The sequence below is a fragment of the Crotalus tigris genome, unplaced genomic scaffold (assembly GCF_016545835.1).
Source record: "Crotalus tigris isolate CLP2741 ecotype Arizona unplaced genomic scaffold, ASM1654583v1 scf7180000018549.3470463, whole genome shotgun sequence".
Classification (NCBI taxonomy): domain Eukaryota; kingdom Metazoa; phylum Chordata; class Lepidosauria; order Squamata; family Viperidae; genus Crotalus; species Crotalus tigris.
In genome coordinates this window covers 2,274,018-2,295,178 of record NW_024097072.1, presented here as the reverse complement: position 1 = coordinate 2,295,178, position 21,161 = coordinate 2,274,018, and the positions used below count along the sequence as shown (strand labels likewise).

General features: G+C 42.5%; 1 protein-coding gene across 2 annotated transcripts in view; it reads right to left on the bottom strand.

Moving 5' to 3' along the window:
• PDLIM2 (PDZ and LIM domain 2) overlaps window positions 1-21,161 on the bottom strand; it is a 46,363-nt gene that overhangs the window by 16,394 nt on the left and 8,808 nt on the right. Inside the window, exons 1-6 of one of the 2 annotated variants that reach the window (XM_039354286.1) lie at window positions 20,320-20,464; window positions 19,055-19,190; window positions 14,930-15,081; window positions 5,678-5,747; window positions 5,069-5,262; window positions 2,843-2,897 (exon numbers count right to left, since the gene is read on the bottom strand). In XM_039354286.1, the coding sequence (XP_039210220.1) occupies window positions 2,843-2,897; window positions 5,069-5,262; window positions 5,678-5,747; window positions 14,930-15,081; window positions 19,055-19,147 (564 nt within the window). In that variant the 5' untranslated portion in view covers window positions 19,148-19,190; window positions 20,320-20,464. Of the gene's footprint in view, window positions 1-2,842; window positions 2,898-5,068; window positions 5,263-5,677; window positions 5,748-14,929; window positions 15,082-19,054; window positions 19,191-20,319; window positions 20,465-21,161 lie in introns of those variants that run through there. The other variant, XM_039354285.1, reaches the window with a different exon arrangement.

Genomic DNA, 21,161 nt, shown 5'->3' with positions numbered 1-21,161 from the left:
CCCTTAGTGCAGGTGAGACCGAAGCTGAGAATGTGCCTAAGGCCACCGAAGTAAGTTCGCAGTCACCTTAAGATTCAAAATGGAGTTCAAAGCTCAGTCCTGCAGCCATAACACCACATGAACTTGCACTCTCATTTAAATATTGTCCCCTAAACAAATCTTCATGTTTCCATTTCTGGACGCATTCTGGCAAGAAAAAAAAGGAGCAGCATTGCAGAATGAACATTCCTGAGAATCCAGATTGAACAACACACAAAAGCATTAAGTCCAACCAGTTTGATGTGTCCTTCAGGGCTCAGGATTACATTGACTAAGGGTGGAGAAAAATGTTGAGTTGAATATTTTTGTAAGATTATAGTTTCACAGGGCAGGGCACTGTCTTTGGCTTCTGACATCTGCCTAAAGCCTTCAGGATGTGAGCAATTCATTTATGGATTTTAACTGAACTATTGATTTGAATAAACCAATGCAGTTAAAATCTGCTTCCCACACCAAAAGGCAGCCAATGAAATTGTACAAGTGAAGCAGATTTGTTTCAGTGGATTTAATCTGAATACTTCATTTCAGGATTACACAATCTCCAATTGTGCTAACCCTTTTGTTTTTCCACCAGTGGAGACTGGAACTGATTTTGATCAAACATAAGAAGGTAGGAGAAAAAAGTAAGACAGAGTGACTAAACGTTTTCTCATGGGAAAATACTTTAGGCAGTCTAGTTATCAAAGTGGTCTTGGTTTCCAAGAAATTAATAGTAGATATACTTTTTAAAAGCTTCATGGTGTCCAGTCTAGTGAATAGGACTAGGATGACATGATAGCAATGTTCCAATATTTGAGGGGCTGCCACAAAGAAGAGGGGGGTCAATCTATTTTCCAAAGCACCAGAAAGCAAGACAAGAAACAATGGATGGAAACTAATCAAGAAGAGAAGTAACCTGGAACTAAGGAGAAATTTCCTAATGATGAGAACAACTAACCAATAGAACAGCTTGCTTTCAAAAGGTGTTGGCACTCCATAACTGAGGCTTTTGTCTGGAATATTATAGGGTCTCTTGCTTGAGCAGGGGGTTGGACTAGATGACCTCCAATGTATCTTCCAGCTCTTGTCATTCTGTTCTGTTCTGTTTATCACAGGGGAGCTTAGCAATTTCCATAGAGATAGCTTGAGTCTCTCTTAGATGTCCTATCATGTTTAATTCTATTAATTATTACAGCCATGGACACCCTACCCAGATCTGCATCAATATCCTTCAAATCCCATCCCATCCTCATTAACAAATAAAAGCAAACCAATATTGCTTTTAACTGAATAAGGAAGAGAACCATAATTCTTTTTTTTTTAGAAATAAGTGATTGAGAAATACTTTCAAACAAAGACAGCGGGATGCAGGGATGGGCAACCTTCAACCAGTCCAAGGCAATACTTAATATTTCTGATGGCATAACAAATCGAAGTGAGAAAGAGAGCAATACGAGATGAGTGGGGCCAGATCATGTCTGTGGACAGAACCAATATTTTCCATTGATTTCCCAAGACGTTTGGATAGCGATGTAGGTTGCCTCCAATTTGAAGGTGTGCAAAGGCTATTTTAAGAGTTATGGTATAGCTATTGTATTGAATATGGCCACTGAATTTTTCAGAAGGCTCTGAGAATTGTAAAACTGAGGGTAAGGGACCTTGGTCTAGACCAGGGGTAGGCAACCTTGGCTCTTTTATGAATCGTGGACTTCAGCTCCCAGAATTCTTGAGCCAGCCTAGCTCAGCTTGGAAACCTCTCTCTTTCCCCTCAGCATGGCTGGCTCAGGAATTCTGGATGTTGAAGTCCACAAGTCATAAAAGAGCCAAGGTTGCCTACCCCTGGTCTAGATGACAGAACAACTGTTGATATTCTACTTACAACTACTTGTAAATAAAAGAGTGGAGGCGGTGGAGAAGAACTATAACCTGATACGATTCTTGAGAGCTAACATCTTCTCAGGTGACTGCTAATATCATTAAAAAGCTTAGCTGTTTAACTTCAAGTTCTCTAGACCTTTGTGCTGCACTTTGAAGCATCATGAGATGCTGCAAACTCGCACCAGGGGGTTCCCTCATGAACTACCTGAACGGGGCTCTTTGGCTGAGGCAACTGTGGATTTGCTTGCAAAAGATACTTTAATAGGCCTCAGGAGGAAGGACTTCACCCTGCCCCTTGTGTAAAAGATGCAAGCAGCATCTCCCCAAACTGGTTCTGCCTCCCTGGATCCCATTTGTTGCTTGGAGACATCAGGCAGAAACAAGCAAATGTCCTCAGCCAGCCAGGTGTGCTGTGGGCTGCAGAGACATGTGCAGGAGAGCATCCAGTTCAAAGCAACACGATCACAACAGCTGAGACATAGGCTTAAAGGGCCAACAGAGGCTAGAGAAGTTGAGAGCAATGGAGACGAATGACATGGAAGCCGTCAGCTTAAGAGTTGATAATACAAGTTCTATAAAAGGGACAGAGGATAGCAGGCCAAATCATGGTTAACTTTTTTCACCTTTGATCACATTACACAAATATTAGCTGACTATGCTTCCCTGGGGATATGGCTCCTGTTATGATGGTCCCTGCTGCTATAGCTATTAAAGAAGCAGAAAATTCAGCCAAGTACGGGAGTTTAACTGCGTTTCTTACAAGGTTCCCCCCTCTACCATTTCTTTCCATGCTCCTTCTGGTCTTCCCCCACAGTCAATATGTTTCCTATAAATCACCTGCATCACAAATATGCCCTTTCCCAGAACAAAGTGCTCAGAGTAGCTATACTTAAGTATCATCCCAAGATTCCAGGGAATCCCAAAACTAGTTTGAAAGCTAGTTTACCTGTCTGTTGCTCGACTCCTGCTGACTCTGAAGTGAAGTCCCCATTGACTGGAAGCTAAAAAAAAAGAGAAAGAACAGGAATATGGAAACAGGTTTTGCTTATTATGGATAAGAAAGAGGAAGAAGTATGTGCTTAGGGCAGTTTTCTCAATCGCAACAATTTTAAGATGTGTGGACTTCAACTTCAGAGTTCCCCAGCCAGCTATGTTGGCTGGAAAATTCTGGAGTTGATGTTCAAAACATCTTAAAATGACTAAAGTTGAGAAACACTGGTGTAGAGCATGAAGAGGTAATGTTGGGAGACCAACAAAACCCATTAGCTCCAAGGATAATGTCTTGTTAAGGCACCTTAAGACAGCTTACTCCTTACCCCAAACGCATCTAACCTCCAAACTTAAAATAATCTATTGCGGCTATCTTCTAAAAACCAGGAGACAAATAAAAAACTGAAAAGCAGAGTCAGAAAATCAAATCTTGCCGAACTGCCATAGCAGAATCTGAATCAAAATGACACTTAGATTAGAAAAGGCAGGACTGAAGACCAAAATGAGTAGCTAGTGAGCAGCTTTTGTTTACAAGTACAGTAGAAGCCTGGCCTGCATGATGAAAAGAAGTTTGAAAAGCTGGCCAAACAAAAGGCAAGTTATGAGAAGCAATGCAAAACATTATAGATTAGATTGAAATATTAGCACCTGCTGGTTCATATTAAAACCAGCTCACATTTTATTTAGGCACAGCAGAAAGCAGATACCGGTCCACTGCATTATTTCATGGCAAATGTTAAACAGATTACTTTTAAACAAAGTTTATAGGCCTGGATCAGGAGCCTTAAGGCTTTGGCAAGTTATCTGTGCAAAATGTTGGCAAGGGGAGTCATTTGTAGCTTGATCAGCAGCCTACTGAGCCAAGGGGAAAGGGAGAGTGAGCGTGAACAAGGAGAAGCAGAACAAGAAAAAGAAGATGCTTGACACACACCTGGCATCCTCAACCACATTTTCCTTGATTAAAAATAAAAAAAGGTTTTTCACTCCCGATTTAGGTAAAGAATGAACAAGGGGACACATGGACACACAGACGGTCCTCTACTTAACAACCTTCTGAGTAACAATGGTTCAAAGCTACAATGGCTTAGGAAAGAGTGATTTATGGTTCATCCTCAAAGTTACGTCTGCCACACCGGTCCCATGTGCACATCATCGCAATTCAGGTCACCGGCAACCGGCTCATGTTTACAACGGTGGCAACATCTTGAGGTTAGTCGATCGCGATTTGGGATGTTTCCAGCCAATTTCTAACAAGCAAAGTCAATTGAGGAAGCCAGATTCACTTAATGACCATGGGATTCGATTAATGACTATGGTAAAAATGGCCCTAAAATTGAGCTAGGTCATGTGATGGCTTGCTTTATGACCACACTAACTTATGACAGAAACACCAGTCCCAATTGTAGTGTAAGTTAAGGACCAACTGTATACACATTAAATAACAATGTAATAGAGATCTTAACGTTAAATAATTAGTTCAAGACTGAAACTTATAACTAATATTATTTTGATGCGAATTGTAATGGTTCTTTTTTTTAAATCTCAGACTCAACTTTGGATGAAAAGTTAAATAATTTTATGCCTGTACCCGACATTCTCAATGGCAATTAATAATTTTTTTAAAAAAAAAAATCTGTTATTTTCAATACTTTAAGCAATACTTTAAACATAATAGAACAAGTATATTATGTATATACTTCATATACTATTATTTCTGGAAGGCCTCCATTAACACCGATTCCCCAATTAAACAAAGATATATTTATTTACTGCATTTACATCCTGCCCTTTCTTCTGAAAATTGAAAGAGAGGTGGCGGTGGGGTATCCTTCCTATTCAAGCAATTCTGTAAAAAAATGCTAGATATGGAAGACATGGCTGGTGCAATATCCCTTAGTGAGCTCTACTTTCTATTTGAACATGGTTCTCCTCATTTCCAGTCCAGCTCGTTCAAAACTACAGTTCTTCATGAATGCATCTTCAACCAAAGGGGTTCATTGTAATGAGGTGTGGAATCAGATAACATATTTGCAAGTTCCTCCGGATCTAAGGAAGTGTATTTTTCATCCTCTTTGGCTGGATGAATGCCAAAGATTTTGTTCTCTGTGTCTTTCGTTTGACATTTCTATGGGAAGACTCAATAGACTTTTGATCTGATTAAGTTCCTAAAGGTGTCATCTACCTGCGGCTGTTTATCACAGGCTCCCCTCTGACCTCAGCAGACAGACTGGGTGTCATTGGGCTGTATGGGCTGCCGGGTCTATACCCAGGAGATGAAGGACTGTAGGGGCTGGTGGGCCGTGGACTGATGGAAGCTGGACTTGAGTAGGAAGATCTCACTGAATTCTGACCGTTGTCTCTAGTTCTCACCACATCCTGTTGGAAAAGGCAAACATAATTTAAAAAAAACAAGTTCAGAAGAATAGCTGCATACAGAAAATCAAAGCGACATCAACCACAGTGGCACAAATTAATGCTAGCTGCTCTTTTACAGCATCCCCAAATTGGATGACTAAGATCACTCTTTGTCCCTAATCATAAAAGGAGCCCTACCCTGACTGGCTTCTTCCCACATATTGTTAACTTTTGAAGAAAAGTCATGTTACCCAAAGGACCAGCGATACGATTACTACCCAGGCAGTACTGGTGGTACCCATGTAGCTCCTCCTCCACACACAGGGAAAACAAAGTTGTCGTGAGGAGCGGCGTAATCTTTGGCTCCCTTAATGAAACTGGACTGATTCTCCTCAACCCCATCTAGCCAGCTGGAATGAAGCAAAGGGATCCTTACCTGAAATCGTAGGGCCAACATCTCTGGGGAACTTTCACCATTAGTCTGGCTGGGAGAAAACTGCTGTGACCTGCGGCAAGACGAGAGGACAAAGGCAGATAGTTAAGAACCAAAGTATCTTCAGCAATCAGTTGACTGACAGGTTCACCAACCCACTTATGAAATAAGGAATCTTCTATTTAAAAAAAAAACGCCACCAAAAATATTGAAATGGATGAGTTCTGCCAATTTCCCCTTCTAGTTCAATTGAGAAGAAGAAAAATAACATTGTGGTGACTATGAGGGGTGAGAAGGTCTAGGTCCCAGGAGGACATTATCAAGGTAAGGGCTCAGACAACAAACCTCCCATTGGAAACAAGGTCTCCTCCAAGACCAGCTGATGGAAAATATGGAGTCCTTGGTGCCCTCTGAGCTTCAGGAATGAAGGCAAATATATGTGTCTCAGGATAACGTTGCAAGATCGAATCTGAGTTGGTCACTGGGACCAGAGATTGATTCTTCAGAGCTAAAGGTCACTGGGCCCCTCGTCAGTCAACAGGAGTGTTAATTTACTACCAGTTTATCAAGTATTTAGGAGCTGAGGGCTTGGCAGCACAGGGAAAACAGCCAATCGCCAGCCATCAACACACCAATCAACCAATAAGAAGGCACCGCATAAATACAACTCGCAGAATAGCCCAAAGCACATATTTGCAGTAGACAAAAGTAGAGCGAAGATGGGCTTCAGTGCAAATCCAAAAGCTTAGAAGACTAAATCTCTCATTCCGGTGACTGACCCAGATTCGATCTCTCTTGAGCTTGGTTGTTTTCTTGTAAGACCTCTCATTAGCCAACGACTACCCAACTTTCATTACCTAGTTTGGAAATGAAATATCTGTAAGAAAACAAGCAAGCTCAGAGAGTACCAAGGACCCCGCAGTTCAAGACAGAGCTACAAATAGTCTAAAGAAATTGGTGCTTGCTTCCTTGGCACAAGAAAGAGGGCTCTAAAACAAGAGAAGGCACTTGGCCAAAGCCAAACATGCCCTGGAATCTGCTCAGCCATTTCTCAATCCAGCTTCACTTCCAGCCACTTTCCGCATGGGAGAAAAACGGCCACATGGAAGACCCCTTAAGTCAGGGGTGTCAAACTCAATTTCATTGAGGGCCGCATCAGCATTGCGGTTGCCCTTGGGGGGCCAGGTGGGCATGGATGGAGTGGGTGTGGCCTACCGGGTGGGCGTGGTTAGCTCTACATCATTCGCGTCAAGGGTGCCTGTGGGGGCCTGGGCAGGAGTGGGACAGATCTGAGGGTCTCTGGCAGAAGGGGGTGGGACCGGGGCAAGTGCCAAGGCATGGTCCACCGGGGCAAGTGCCAAGATGGCCACCACAAAATTGTACATTGGCTCTCTCCTGGCCAGCCTGGGCTAGGGCCAAGATAGTGGGGGCCGTTCCCTCACTGTTTCCAGGATGGCTTCGCGGGCCACATGAAACCACTTCGCGGGCCGCATCCGGCCCCCGGGCCTTGTGTTTGACATGTCTGCCTTAGGTACTCTTTCATCTCACACCAACACCCCACCATAAATAAATAATCCTTTCTTAACCAAGACAGTTTGCCTCTCCCACGGGGTGTTCACTCTAAGGCCTTTAAATGAACCACAGATGGCACGCTCTTAGTGCTTCCATAACGGCTCTTTGCTCCCGCCAAGATGCCACAGAGACGGGCTTCTTACACTATGGATTAAAAGAGGGTTCTGCCGCTCCCAATTACCTTACATCAGAAGAGATACTGACTCCAGCCACAGAACAAGGGGAGGTTTGGGATACCTCCCCGCCCCCAACCCCAGACACTAAAATTGGGAGCAGGGAGTGGGTGAGGGGGACGAGTGGTTCCTTTTATTCTCTCTACAAGAATGCACTTTGATGTAGCTGAGAGCTGGAATTCATTAAAGAGAATTAAATTATGAAGGGGGGGGGGAAGAGAGAAAGAAACCAAACGGCAGTAAGAAGGAGAAGAGGGCAGACTGTAGAGGCGGGATGTCCAACCCTAAGGCTTGTGGACTTCATTTCTGACTTCAATTGCTGAGTTGCCCCTTCTCCTACCACAGGGGTCTTCAAACTTGGCCCTTTTATGACTGATGGACTTCAGCTCCCAGAATTCCTCAGCCAGAGGAATTCTGGGAGCTGAAGTCCACCAGTCATAAAAGGGCCAAGTTTGAAGACCCCTGTCCTAGCAGAACAGGCTTGGCTGACACCTTGCAGATCAAGCTACCACCGTTTCATGCAAAGTGATAGAAAGAAGACAGAATCTCACTAGCAAAAGCCAAACCTTTAAGTCAATCATCAATAGAGCTTCTACACCACAGGACCCAACCGGGGCAACTTTAAGGCTCGTGGACTTCGATTCCCAGAATTCCCCAACCAGCCTTGCTCCTTAGTCAAACACTTAGTCCTTAGTTTAACACGGTTGATGGGCAACCTTAAAAATGTGTAAGCTAAGCCTACTAATCTAAGCATATTCTTGGAGGCGAGTCAGATTACTACAGCGACTAGGAACAGAGTGGGATAGGGACCAGCAATGCAATTAGCCTCTTTCACATTGTACTTGTATCAGCCCTGGAGAATGTTTCTTGTGTGGTGTTAGAGGATTCAGACTTTCTCCCTTTGGCATCTGGCACTGCTAGAAATATACAAGTCTGAAGCTCTCACATTCCTGTTTTCTTCTAGAATTAAATTTTGGTGAGGACTCCAACTGCCCCAAGTGAGAAGGAAGGTGTGGAAGGCAGATTTAGGCTAAATGTTGCCAGATGAGACCCTTGCTAACAGCAAGGCTTTATAACAGCATAATTATACAAGGATGGGCTCAACACTTTATATGGAATAACTGACAAAGCAGGAATGTTACCTCAATTATAAGTTAGTCTGGCAACCTGAATAAGAGGCTAGACAACCATCGATCTGGGAGATTTAAACTGGCTGGCTGGACTTGGAATTCCAACTACCAAAATCTATGAAACAAACAAATCCAAGACCTACACTTTAAAAGGAGATATAATAAAGGGGTAAATGCTCAGGTTGACAAGGAAAAGAAATACAAAAAAGAGAATGTTTGTTTTTTCTAAGCTCCGCTTGTTTATAAAAAGCTATACATAGAGGGAAAGACATCTCCGAAGGCATGAGGTGCATGTAATCCTAGAAGAAAAATGAAGCTTCAAAACCAATATTTCAGGTGCCAGAATACTCTTGTTTTTGCAGCAAGAGATAACATCACTACCATTTTGAAAAGCGTTGTGTCATTTGTTTATAGAACTGGCATAACATCAAATTATAATAGTCTGATCAGTTCATGTACACCATGCAATCAGTTCAAATGTGCTTAAGCTTCCTTAAAAAAAAATAGAGTGAAAATATAAAGTTTGGATTAAAAGGCAGAACATAAACAATTTGAGTGGAATGCACAAAGCCAGATGTTAACCTCTAAAAGCTTCTTTAAGAAAAGCCAGATCTGAACGGTCTTCTCGAAAACAACAAGAGAAAGGAACCTCTGAACCAGGGGTCTTCAAACTTGGTCCTTTTATGACTTGTGGACTTCAACTCCCAGAATTCCTCAGCCAGGCACGCATGCCTGGCTGAGGAATTCTGGGAGTTGAAGTCCACAAGTCATAAAAGGACTAAGTTTGAAGACCCCTGCTCTGAACCTTGAGATGCAGCAAGCTTGTTCCAAAGAGTCAGAGCAGCACAAGTCAATAGTTGACCCACTGTGAATTTCAGCCTTTCCAAATCCAGATGAGCTGCAATTACAACTCATGGAATCCCAACCCTCTTGGCTGGGAATTATGGGAATTGTAAATAGAAGAGATTCCAGCTAAGGGAAGACTGCTCTGTTCTATACAATATCAAACGCTTGTCCAGATAGCCTATTAGGCAAATAGTTGCATTGACTTTGGAAGACACAGGTTATTTTCAGGGTCTTTGCACTTCCTTGTAAAGTGGGCTCTAGTAAGACTTCCAGATGGTTGCTAGTCAATGCAGAAGTAAATTAACAGGGAGAAAAGAGCTTTAAAAAAGTTAGATTAAGGCTAAGAACATATCTGAAAACCAGTAAAATAAAAACAAATATTCAACAGTTATACGTGAAGAGAAATGTTTACATGGTCAGAAAATACATTATTTTTAATCTAAGGGTCTCATACTATATTGCACAACATATTTATTTCCAGATTGCAAAACTCACAGCCCCGAAAGATTAAAAACTAAGTGAAACCAAAGAATTTGAAATCACCATTCCACTTCCTGGTTACCTTTAGCCCTATTGCTTCTTCAGCCTGGAACCGACATGAGACATGCAGAAATGCAGCATTTTACTCTGTGACTGACCATCACCAAACTGAAAACAAAATCATGCTACAACTTAGAAACCCATTGTCTTTATTACTGATGGTGGGGGAAATGCTTACTCTTAAATCCTGAATTTGTCTTGTTTTCTATATTGCAATGTTTAATTTGCGAGGAGTTCTCCATCTCCATGAGCACCACCCATCCCACTAAAGCAAAGTCATCTAGGCAACCTAAGAGTTTATTGCTAAGTACAAGTTTAAATTTTTACCTTGCATTTCAAAGTGGCATTCTATAAGAAGTTGGACATAAATACCAGGAGTCAAAAGAAGAATAGAGCAAAACATGTCAAAAGCAGAGGGGAAGTTATTAATGAAATACCAATGTACATTTTTAAAAATGAGCAGTCCATCCTGTTAGAAGAAAAGATCTAGCCATGGCCAAGAATTTGATTACATAACTTCCTTTTTTAACCCATAACGCAGACATGACTACTCTAAATGGCAGTTGTTTACTTAATCTATCCCTCACCATATGACAGGTTATATTGTTTGCTACTGGTTTTACAATCCTGTTGTGGCCCATAGCCAAGATGGAAATAAACGTCACCTAGACCAAATCTCCATACACCCATTTTAGACCCAGCTATAACTAAGCTAATATTATTGAGGTATGTCTGTGGATAAGATAGGTAGGTAGGTAGGTAGGTAGAGTGAGTGAGTGAGTGGGTGGGAGGGTGGGTAGGTGGGTAGAGACAGAGAGATGTAGATATACAAACAGATAGAGATCAATCCATCCACCTATTCTATCTACTCTATGTATTTCCTGCATGTATTTTGTCTATATCATCTATCTATCTATCTATATATCTATCTATCTATCTATCTATCTATCTATCTATCTATCTATCTATCTATAATCTAGTACTCTAGGATAGGGGTCGTCAACCTTGGCAACTTTAAGACTTGTGGATTTCAACTCCCAGAATTCCTGGTTGGCTAAGGAATTCTGGGAGTTGAAGTCCACAAGTCTTAAAAGTTGCCAAGGTTGATGACCCCTGCTCTAGGAGGGTTGGGAAACAAGATCAAATAAGGAAAAGTAACAGGAAACATTACATGACTGGGAATATTAACACATTAAAAATCCTAAAGCCTGGTGTCTATGGGGATTCTCAATCATCCAGGTTATGATTGTCCCAAAAGGCAACTGGACTTTGGGTTTTCTTTCTTTGAAAATGTTTTGCTTCTCATCCAAGAAGCTTCTTCAGTTCTCAAGGTTCTTCAGTTCTAAGGGCTGGTGGTGACTTCTTAGTTAAAGGCAGAACCTAAGACTGTGTTTTTTTTAAAAAAAAATCTCAGCTCACGTCTATTATGTGAAGACTCCTGGAAACCAGTCAAGAATAATAGGCAGAGAACAAGACTGGTGTTCTCCAGCTTAAACTTTGTCTTGGACTTCTTCCACATTTTCTTAATGGATGTGCTAGGTATCCACATGTACAATTTTTAGAATACCACAGCATGTAAAAAAAAATATTTTGCTTTTAAAAGAAGCTGGTGATACTCTCATCTTATACCAAACCAAGACATGGCATATACTAGCTAGTTCAAGAGTGACACACAAGAAATGTGTTAATACCACTTTTTCACCTGGGTGTCCTCCAGATGTATGAAGGGCCACTGCTTCAGGTTTCTCAGGTTGAGGTAAGGCTAACCTGATGGGAACCAAAGGTATTCTTGCTAAAATTGTCTAACAATTAAGTAGGAAAATCCTCAGGGATTAATACGAAGAAGGGAGTATAACTAGAATAAAGCACTAAAAATGCGCACAATAAATTCCAACCAGGATTTTGGTGTGGAGAATTCTGAACCAGAAAAATCAGCCTCACAACAGCTGAAGAAGTCAACCAACTAAAAACACGGAGCCAACTCGCAAAGCTTCAAGTGCCCCAGGACAAGTGTGGGTTGGGAGCAGGAGACAATCAGCATGTTCAAAGGAGGGGAGAAGAGGAAGAGGAGAGGACGAACTGAAAGCCCTGGAATGAAAGGAATGTTGCTTGTTGAACTGCTCAAGTTCAGTTTGTCAGTTTTGGGAGGGTGCCAAGATGCCATCAGGGCTTTCCAAGGTGATCTTGCATCTACCACACAACAGAAGATGACACGAAAAGAAGGCACAGCAATCGAACAAAGATGACAGGACCTTGGTTGGCTAGGCAGCTGTGGACAGATGGCTATAACACATCTGGATTTTCCACCACATACACACAACGCTCCAAAGCGCGCACACACACACACAAATACTGCTGCATACCAAACCTGCAAGCCAGAGCATGCAATGAAAGAGTGCAACAAGATCCTGCAGAGGCTCACACAGCAGGTGCAAAAGAGTACAACTCAGCTCTAATAATTCCAGCAGAAGAGAAAGTTGAGTTAAAGGTTTCCCTAGGATTCCCTTTACTGGTGTTATCTCAGTCATCTGAGGCATCTAACCATCATCCAGTTGAGGATGTGGAAAGAGATTTTCTGAATCATGCCAGTAAACGCCACACCCTGCATTGTGACCTGCTCATAAGGGCATAGTCCGTTTTGCTCCAACCAGAACAGTCCAGGTCTTGCCTTTCACTGAAGACCATAACTCTGCTTCCTTCTCCACCTTACAAGATTCTGCCAGTCTTTTCCCCTGTCCAATGGCCGATGAGCTACTTCCCCAAAGGGTAGCCTTCCAACCACATTTAGAACATCCAACATAGAATAATAGAGTTGGAAGGGACCTTAGAGGTCTTCTAGTCCAACCCCTTTGCTCAAGCAGGAGAGAGCCCTACCATTTCAGACAAATGGCTGTTTAGACTCTTATGGAATCACAGATCTACTGCAGCTTAGGCAAGAGGCCCGGGAAAAACTCAGACAGCAGTTCCCAACCGATCGTACATCTCGTGTTTTGTTAATCAGAAGTTCTCCTGACCTACCTCTCCTGAAAAGGCCCTATTAGAAAGAAGGGAAAATCTTGGCTCTTCCAGCCCTTTCTCCAAAACAAATATCGATTGGCGTCACTGAGACTTTGAAGAAGGACATTCAGTGTCAGCATCGGGAGCGTTGGCAAGCAGAGGTTTGGGTGTTGATTTGGCCTATGCCTCCACAACACAGAAGACCTTGCCCAACAGCTTCCCAGAAGAATACACCCTGTCCTGGTGAAAGTGGTTCTCACACATCCTTAAAAGTAAGAGAAATAAGTTGCATAAGCCAACAATTAGATGTTTCTGGTTAACTGGGGGAGAAGGGAGGTTAAATAAGGGGAAAAAAATTGGGCTCCTTTGCTTTTTATAACTCGGAGCCCACCCTCAATTCAAGTGTGCCTACATGGAAACAAGTTAAGCTTTAGGGATGCCATCCCATCCTTTTGTAGAAAAAGGCAACTCTTCACACACACATGGAGAGTGCACGAATATTCTCACCATGCACAAAGGACAACTGAAATTAGGAAGGAGACTCGAAAGCAAATCATGTTTTGATGAGGATTTCCCCCCTCTTTTTTTGCTTTTCTCTTAATAAAAATCATCCAGTATGAACCACTAAGAAGAGCTCAGCATTATTCTGGATAAACATACTGAAATAAATACAGCACAGCACACAATATAGAGTGGCGTACAACCATTTCAGCAAACGTATTTGGATTTCTTTGGCACAAACATGTGTGAACAAGTGTTTGCACGTGAAAGATCCTAAACGAGGAGATGAAGTTCTTTCACCGATCTTGTAAGGACCTTTCCCATCTGTGAGCCATTCCAAGCAACAGTTCCCAAGTCCTCAACCCCCAACAACAACAAAAATAAACAAGAGCACCAGCATTGGAACCAGCTGGATGGAAAAATCTGCAAAATTGCTTCTCTTCCAGTTAGCCCACCGTGGTTCAGCTGCTCACTGCTTTCCAAACCACTAACAGGCTCTCACAGCCAAAAAAGCAGCTTATGAACACTGTGGAAGAGAAACCAACAGTCTGACAAACGACGATACAAAAAAGATGTTGAGACCCATTAAAAGAGTGCAGAGAAGAGCAACAAAGAAGATAAAGGGGCTGGAGGCTAAATTGTATGATACATGGTCGAGGGAGCGAGGTATGTCCAGCCTATCGAAGAGAAGGACTATGGGGGGACATGATGGCAGTCTTTCAGTACTTGAGGGGCTATCGCAGAGAAGAGGGGATTGGCCAGGGGACAGAACAAGAAGCAATGGATGGAACATAATCAAGGGGACATGTCAAAAGGGACATGTAGGCCTCCTGACCAGCCATTAGAGCAGTGTTTCTCAACCTTGACAATTTTAAGGCATGTGGACTTCAACACCCAGAATTCCACAGCCAGCAATGCTGGCTGTGGAATTCTGGGAGTTGACGTCCACATGCCTTAAAATTGTCAAGGTTGAGAAACACTGCATTAGAGAGATGACTCTCCACCATGTCCTATCTCCTAAGTGAAAATAAAAGCAGAGACACCGTTGAGTTGAGTTGCTCCTGGTGACGATATGGGCAAGTTCACCGAGGTTTTTCAGCAAACAATACCAAAATTATTGGTACTGGCTTTCCTCCAGGATGTTCTCTCGATTAATTTCTCAATCTAGCCTCCACCTTTGAGATTCCTCGCTGCCTCTCATCCAGGAACTAATCAAGCCAGATAGCTCAGTTTCCAAGCCCAGAAAACTTCAACGAGGTTCTAAAGCCTGCTGAGGCCTGCCTTCCATTCACTGGATTTCAACCACAGCAATGGGAACGCCAGGGAGATCAGCGGGCCAAGTCTGTTTTCCATTGGAAATGGCTAATTAATCATACTATAACATAACATTGCACAAATGATACCTCTGCGGTTGAGTTGCTCCTAAAGTTACCTGTGGGAAAGAGTACCTGAGCACATCGCTAGGTGGATGACTATCTTCACTTTGATAAACTCACCTGTCCACTTGCAACTGCAGCTGCCCAGGGCTCTGCTTTATCTTGTTCTGGGCCTCCACATTCAGCATCTCAGAAGTGCTCTCCCCATTGATGGAAATTATGACATCTCCAATTCGAAGGTCACCCAGGGCTGCTTTGCCATGCTCTATCACCTGTGTGTAGCACAAAGCAAAGCAAAGACATCTACAATTGAAATGTGTTTGTTGGAAAATGCATTCCTATTTTCTTAACCATACTAAGGCGGAATCTTAGAATGTAAGGACAATATCCTATTTTCCACTAGCCCGGTGTTTCTCAACCTTAGCGACTTTAAGACACGTGGACTTCAATTCTCAGAATTCCTCATCCAGCTCGCTTGCTGGCTGGGAAATTCTGAGAGTTGAGGTCCACGTATAAAGTCATTAAAGTTGACAAACATTATTATAATTAAGAGAAACAGAAAAGTCACACTTTTTTTTTTAACCAAACATGTACCTCTCCACCATCCAAAACAAGGATAGCCCTCCTCCGGCATCCAGACAAAGATGCACTAGGTTTTTCTCAGGATTAATTAGTAATGTGTGCTAAATTAACTCCTTCAAGTGTCTGTCAATGAACTCAATCATCCAAGTTGCCATAAATCAACTTTTAGACTCCTTTAAGAATCCCTCCACTTGAACGTATTAATTGGTTCACAACACTATGTTTAATTAGAAACACTAATTATTTCTGACTGACTCCCTCCAAAAACTTCTAGAATTAAAATTTGCAAAACATAAAAAACAAGAGCTCCTTATTCCTCCTGGCATTTTTTTTTTAATGCAAGTTTTTCTTCTCTATATTGCCCAGTAATGTAAGGAGAAACTAGTAGAGCAGGCCATGCATTCACATCCGGAACCGAGAATGTGGTGCCCATATGTGCATGGCCTCTAGCTTGAAATTTTATGAGTTGTAGCCTATCAAGAGGAGAGTAGATTGGACTTCACACAAAGCTGCTCTGTTCATTAATATAGAGATCAGCCTTCAAGCCAGAAAGAGAACATTTTAATCGCCAGGTCAAGTAGCCTGGAGTGAATCAGACCTAACTCACTTGAGCTTCTGAGTGATCTCCACAAGCAAAGAGCATTTCGGAGACAACAATGAGCAGGAAGTATATATTTTTTTTAAAGTGTCTCCTTTCTCTTTGCTGGTTTCTAGACAAATAATTGTGTAAGCAGAAGCAGGCTGAAACTTTTATGCAAAACTGTTGGTTCAAATGCAGAGTTTCGTCCTCCAAACAACTGTAATTTAAAGCACCACAAGGGAAGGGATGTGGCAAGGAAAGCGCAATCTTTGAAATCACCCCCGGGCATGTAAAGAAGTCCTTCCCATCCCTAATAGAGAAACGAAGAGACTGCAGCCAACCATTTCAGAAAGCTTTTTACACTGCCTCTGTTTAATTTATAAACTCAAAGAAGGGGCAGAAAGAATTAGCTTGACGAACGAGAGAAAAGTGTCACATCCAAGAAAATGGTCAGATAAAGGAAACTTGCGTTTGGGCCAGAACTGCAACCCAAGAAAGCATCTCCAATAAAACCTTCCCTAGTTTTTACAAAGATAAGAGGGCGGAAGGCGCCTTCAGACTTAAAAGATTCCATTACTTTTCCTTATAATAAAAGTAGTACCGGCATGCAGGGCTTTGGTTGCCTAGTCTTTGAACAGCTGGCAAAGCAAAGCAGCAGTGAGAGGGTTCCCCAGACAGATGTTGACTTGGGCCACAACTCTCCTTCAGCATCTTCTGCCAATAGTTTCTGGCATTGTTGTTTTCTGAACTTGCTATCTATTTACAATTAAATTGTTGTTAGTTGCGAAGTCGTGTCTGACCCATCGCGACCTCGTGGACAAGGTTCCTCCAGGCCTTCCTGTCTTCTAACCATCTTCTGGAGTCCATTTAAGTTCATGCCTACTGCTTCAGTGACATTTAAATAGGAATGCAGTATAAAAGAGTCTCTATTTCCCCTATGCTCTACATAGCAAGTTCAAGACACATGAGTGGAACGAGTAGTATTGCCAGTGATAAGGGGGTTTAGCCCTCCAAGCAAAGTACAGCATTTCCTACTATACTGTATGTCTTTCTCCTTTCCCGGGGAAGCATAGGAGCAGAAAGGAGGAAGGAAGAGCCAGCCAATCAATGAGGGGAAGAGTTTTGCAAACAATAAAAAGGTACACAATGTTAAATTTGAGGGTAGCTTCAGGTAGGGGGCCCTGGGCTTGCACCCAGTTCTTCAGTATTCGTAGACCAACTAAGAGGCACGTCTACTCTATGATCCTTTCAACTGAGCAAGGGAAGCTCCCTGGATCAACCCCAAAGACAAGACTAAGAGAAAAAACTCTGAAACTCCTCTTGCCTGCATACCCACACTATGAGTCCATTCTCAGAAGTGGGCTTCTCATTTAAAGAACAGTGAAGAGGATCTGTTCTCTCCATTAGACCGAAAGGTCATGCTTGGCTCAACGCCCAGCAAAATAGACCTCTTGGACAGCCTTCGGCTCAACCAAATCGGGAATCCCTGGAGACACAAGAAATGTGCAGCATTCCAGGATGTCCTGCACGAATCTCACAAACATTCAGTGCAGGAACTGCCAAGCTAGTCAAGCTCTTCTCGTTCACCTCTCGGTAGGAAATTCCATCCAGAGCTCCTAGCAAAAGAATGTTGTTGGTGGGAGAGAACATGACAGCCCTGTCTTCGATTAAGGCTCACGACAGCTTCGAACTGCAATTTCAACCAAAATCTAGGTCTGTGAGTAATGACACCAAAACATTTGCACTCATCAATTCTAATTTTTTTTTCCTTGAACAACATACACGTTTGGTTTACATACCATGATTGACCATAATGCAACATATTTAGTTTGGGCTTAATATGTTGTGTAGATCCAGGCATTATAATTGGAAATCATGGCTTCTAGCTTACTGTGATTTCTGACCGCAGAAATAGCATAGTTGGCACAGTTGGCAAACTATGATTCCATGGCTTAGCTGATGTGTGAACCCAGCCAACTGTGGCTTACTTAGCAAATCTGGTTTGAAGAAACCTTAGCTGAGAGTGCTATGTCAGTGCTGAAACAAATATTCCAGACCTGTTCCATTTCATTTCTGGACCAGATTAGTCATCTATCCTAGCTAGTATAAGTAGCACAAAGGTGCAAACCAGCAGGACCATCCATAATGGTGAAGAAGACCAACTCCCAACCTTGGCTGGATATATAAGAAAAGATGAAATCACTGCAATTTCTAAATCAGAGCACTAGATGTGCCAGGATTGCAATGTTCAGAATTTTCCAGCAGGAAATTCATGGATCTTCAGTCAAAATATCTGGAAGTCCAGAGGTTGAAGAGGGTTGCCCCAAACCTTATGAGAAACAAGGACTACCCTGCATTAGCAATAGCACTTAGACTTATACACCACTTCATAGTGCTTTACAACCCTCCCTAAGCAGTTTGCAGCCCGTTGCCCCCAACAATCTGGGTCCTTATTTTACTGATCTTGGAAGGATGGAAGGCTGAGTCAACCTTGAGCCAGTCAGGATCGAACTGCCAAACTGCAAGCAGCCAGCAGTCAACAGAATTACCCTGCAGTTCTGCATTCCAGCCACTGCGTCACCACGGCTCTTTCTCAAACTTGTCAAATTTAAGCTATGTGGACTTCAACTCCTATAATTTCCCAGCCACCACAATTGTATGGCTGGCTGGGGAATGCTGGAGGTTGATGTCCACGCTTCTTATGTTGGCAGGAAACAAAAGGAGCTAGCTAGTGTGCTACAGCTGGGTAGAAAGCTTCTTACTTCCTTTCAATCTGGGCCAAGTCATACAGAGTGGGGGGGGGGAGCAGAGACATTGGATGTGGAAGACATGAATTTTCAGACACAAGTGCATCGAGTTTAAGAATGAGTCAAAGCCTGGTGCGAACCCAGAAAATGGGTTAATTAAGTTATGTGGCCAGAATTTCCCCATAAAGGATATTTCTCAGAGTTTTGTCAGATAATGTGGACGGCCAGCAGGAGAACAGCATGAACCCTCATTAGATTGCTAATGAACATCAGAATTCCATTTGTCTCCCCAAATTACATGCTCAACCCTTTATGATGTTGGTTTGGTTTGCTTACCTTAGATACTATGATGGGTTTTCTGAAATCTCTTCCTCCTGTAATCCGGAACCCCCAGGGAGCTGGGCCGGTCAGATTCACGCTCACCGACATGATAGCTCCACTACAGGCAAGGTGACCACAGCACCCTGCAGGCCTGAAGGAAGAAAGGAACACACAAGAACTTAAGATAGGAGGATATTTCTATGAAAAGTATGCAATAAAAGAAGCGGTCAATTATGAGAGCTGCCCAGGCAAGATCCGGATGTATTTATGCCAAAGCAGTTTCTTTTTTCCATAGGTACAATGTGGTACTGCCTATTGGAGTTGGGAAACCATAGGCCCTATATCAGGGGTCTTCAAACTGGGCAACTTTAAGACTTGTGGACTTCAACTCCCAGAATTCCTCAGCCAGCCCTGGCTGGCAGAGGAATTCTGGGAGTTGAAGTCCACAAGTCTTAAAGTTGCCAAGTTTGAAGACCCCTGCCCTACATAACACATTTTCTCCAAAATCAAAAGACAGCAGAAGCCATGAGCAGAAGACAGCTGTATTGATAGACAGCTAGCTTCTAACTCAATTATACTTCTCACAAGATCAAAGCCCCCTCAGTATAGATCAAAACTGGATCTAGTTTGCAAGTAGGATGAACAAGCCAAACAGAACAAAAAAAAAAAAAAAAGTTCAAATCAAATCAATTCTCCCCGCCAGTTTGTTGTATCAAATATTGGAAAAATGCCTTCCAAAACCTCCATTCTGCTTATAAATTCTTCATTTTTTTTCCCACATTTTTTTTCTCTTCCGCAAGACATTAACTCAATGAACAAAATATTGGTTCTGGTAAAAGAAGGAAGCAACGGGCCAAGAGAATTGGAAGAGTTAAAGCTCTTTCCTCCCTTTAATTATCAGAAAATTACTTTTTAACGGTTTTAAAAACGCACCAAAAACTCTCCGTCCTCTGGAAATATTAAAATTGTGGGATGTGGAGAGGATTTCATAACATATTTTCTAGTGGTGGTGAAGCATTCTAACAATTCCAGAAGAATTTTTCCCCATTCCCCCCCCCAAAAAAAGGGGGGGAAGAAATCCTTCAGCTGTTTTTTCCCCAAAAAATGTTCAGATAGTTTTTTTTTTGAAAGCATTATCTAGCTCTTCATAAAACACACAAATCCAATTTGTACCCGCATAGCCATCATGAAACTCTGCATTTCCTCACAAGGACAGAACCCCTACATCTATTCAGTCACATTCTGCAGACGGTCTGAGATACCCCAAACCCCAGTCTTACCTTTACAATCCCCCCCCAAATACCAAGAACCACAGATATTTCAAGTATCTCCTGAGAATGCTGTGAAGCCCGACTAGCGTCTTGCACAGACTACTCAGAGTGCCTCGAAAAGGGAACTAGAAAATGAGATGAGTCCTATTGAGCCACATGGTGTGACAAACATTTGCCTTCCTGTCACAGAGTCACAGCTACCAATCCACGGAGGCTGCAAGTTCCTTTTTGCTAGCCACAATCGCCCAACCAGGAAATAAGCTCACTGCAAAAAAAGTCCCAAGCTCTCTGCAACCCTAATCAGATACAAAAAAACACCCTCAGGACCACACCCTTGTGATGTGGTCTGTCCAGTTTGCACCGTATCTCATTGGAACCTAACAGATAGGGGCGTGAAAGCAAAGTCGGAAGGTATTTTGGAAAGGTAAGTCAAGATCCACCCTTGATTTAGAGAAACTGTAGGTCCAGAATATCTCATTTGGGAACTCTTTTGGAGCCTTATCCAGCTAGAGACCTACCTCAGATTTTCTAACGTAGGATCATCTGGATAGATTGGGCTTCTAGAATTGTGGAAAGCAAAACTTCCGAGTGTTCTGGAAACTTTTCTTCCCAGAGTTGGGGAAGACTGATGTATATAACAGCTTTAGAGAAAGCACTCCTTATTTTACAGATTGTGTGAGGAGCCATTGTTCATTTTAATTAGGCTTACTGAATATGCTACCTTGGACATGACATGCTGACCCACTGTAGCCAACCCCATTTTGGTTTAGCTCGGCCCATGAGGTTGTTTATAGTTCAATATGTCATGCAAATCCAGAAAAGTGGATTGACTGAAACTGTGATGGAGTTAA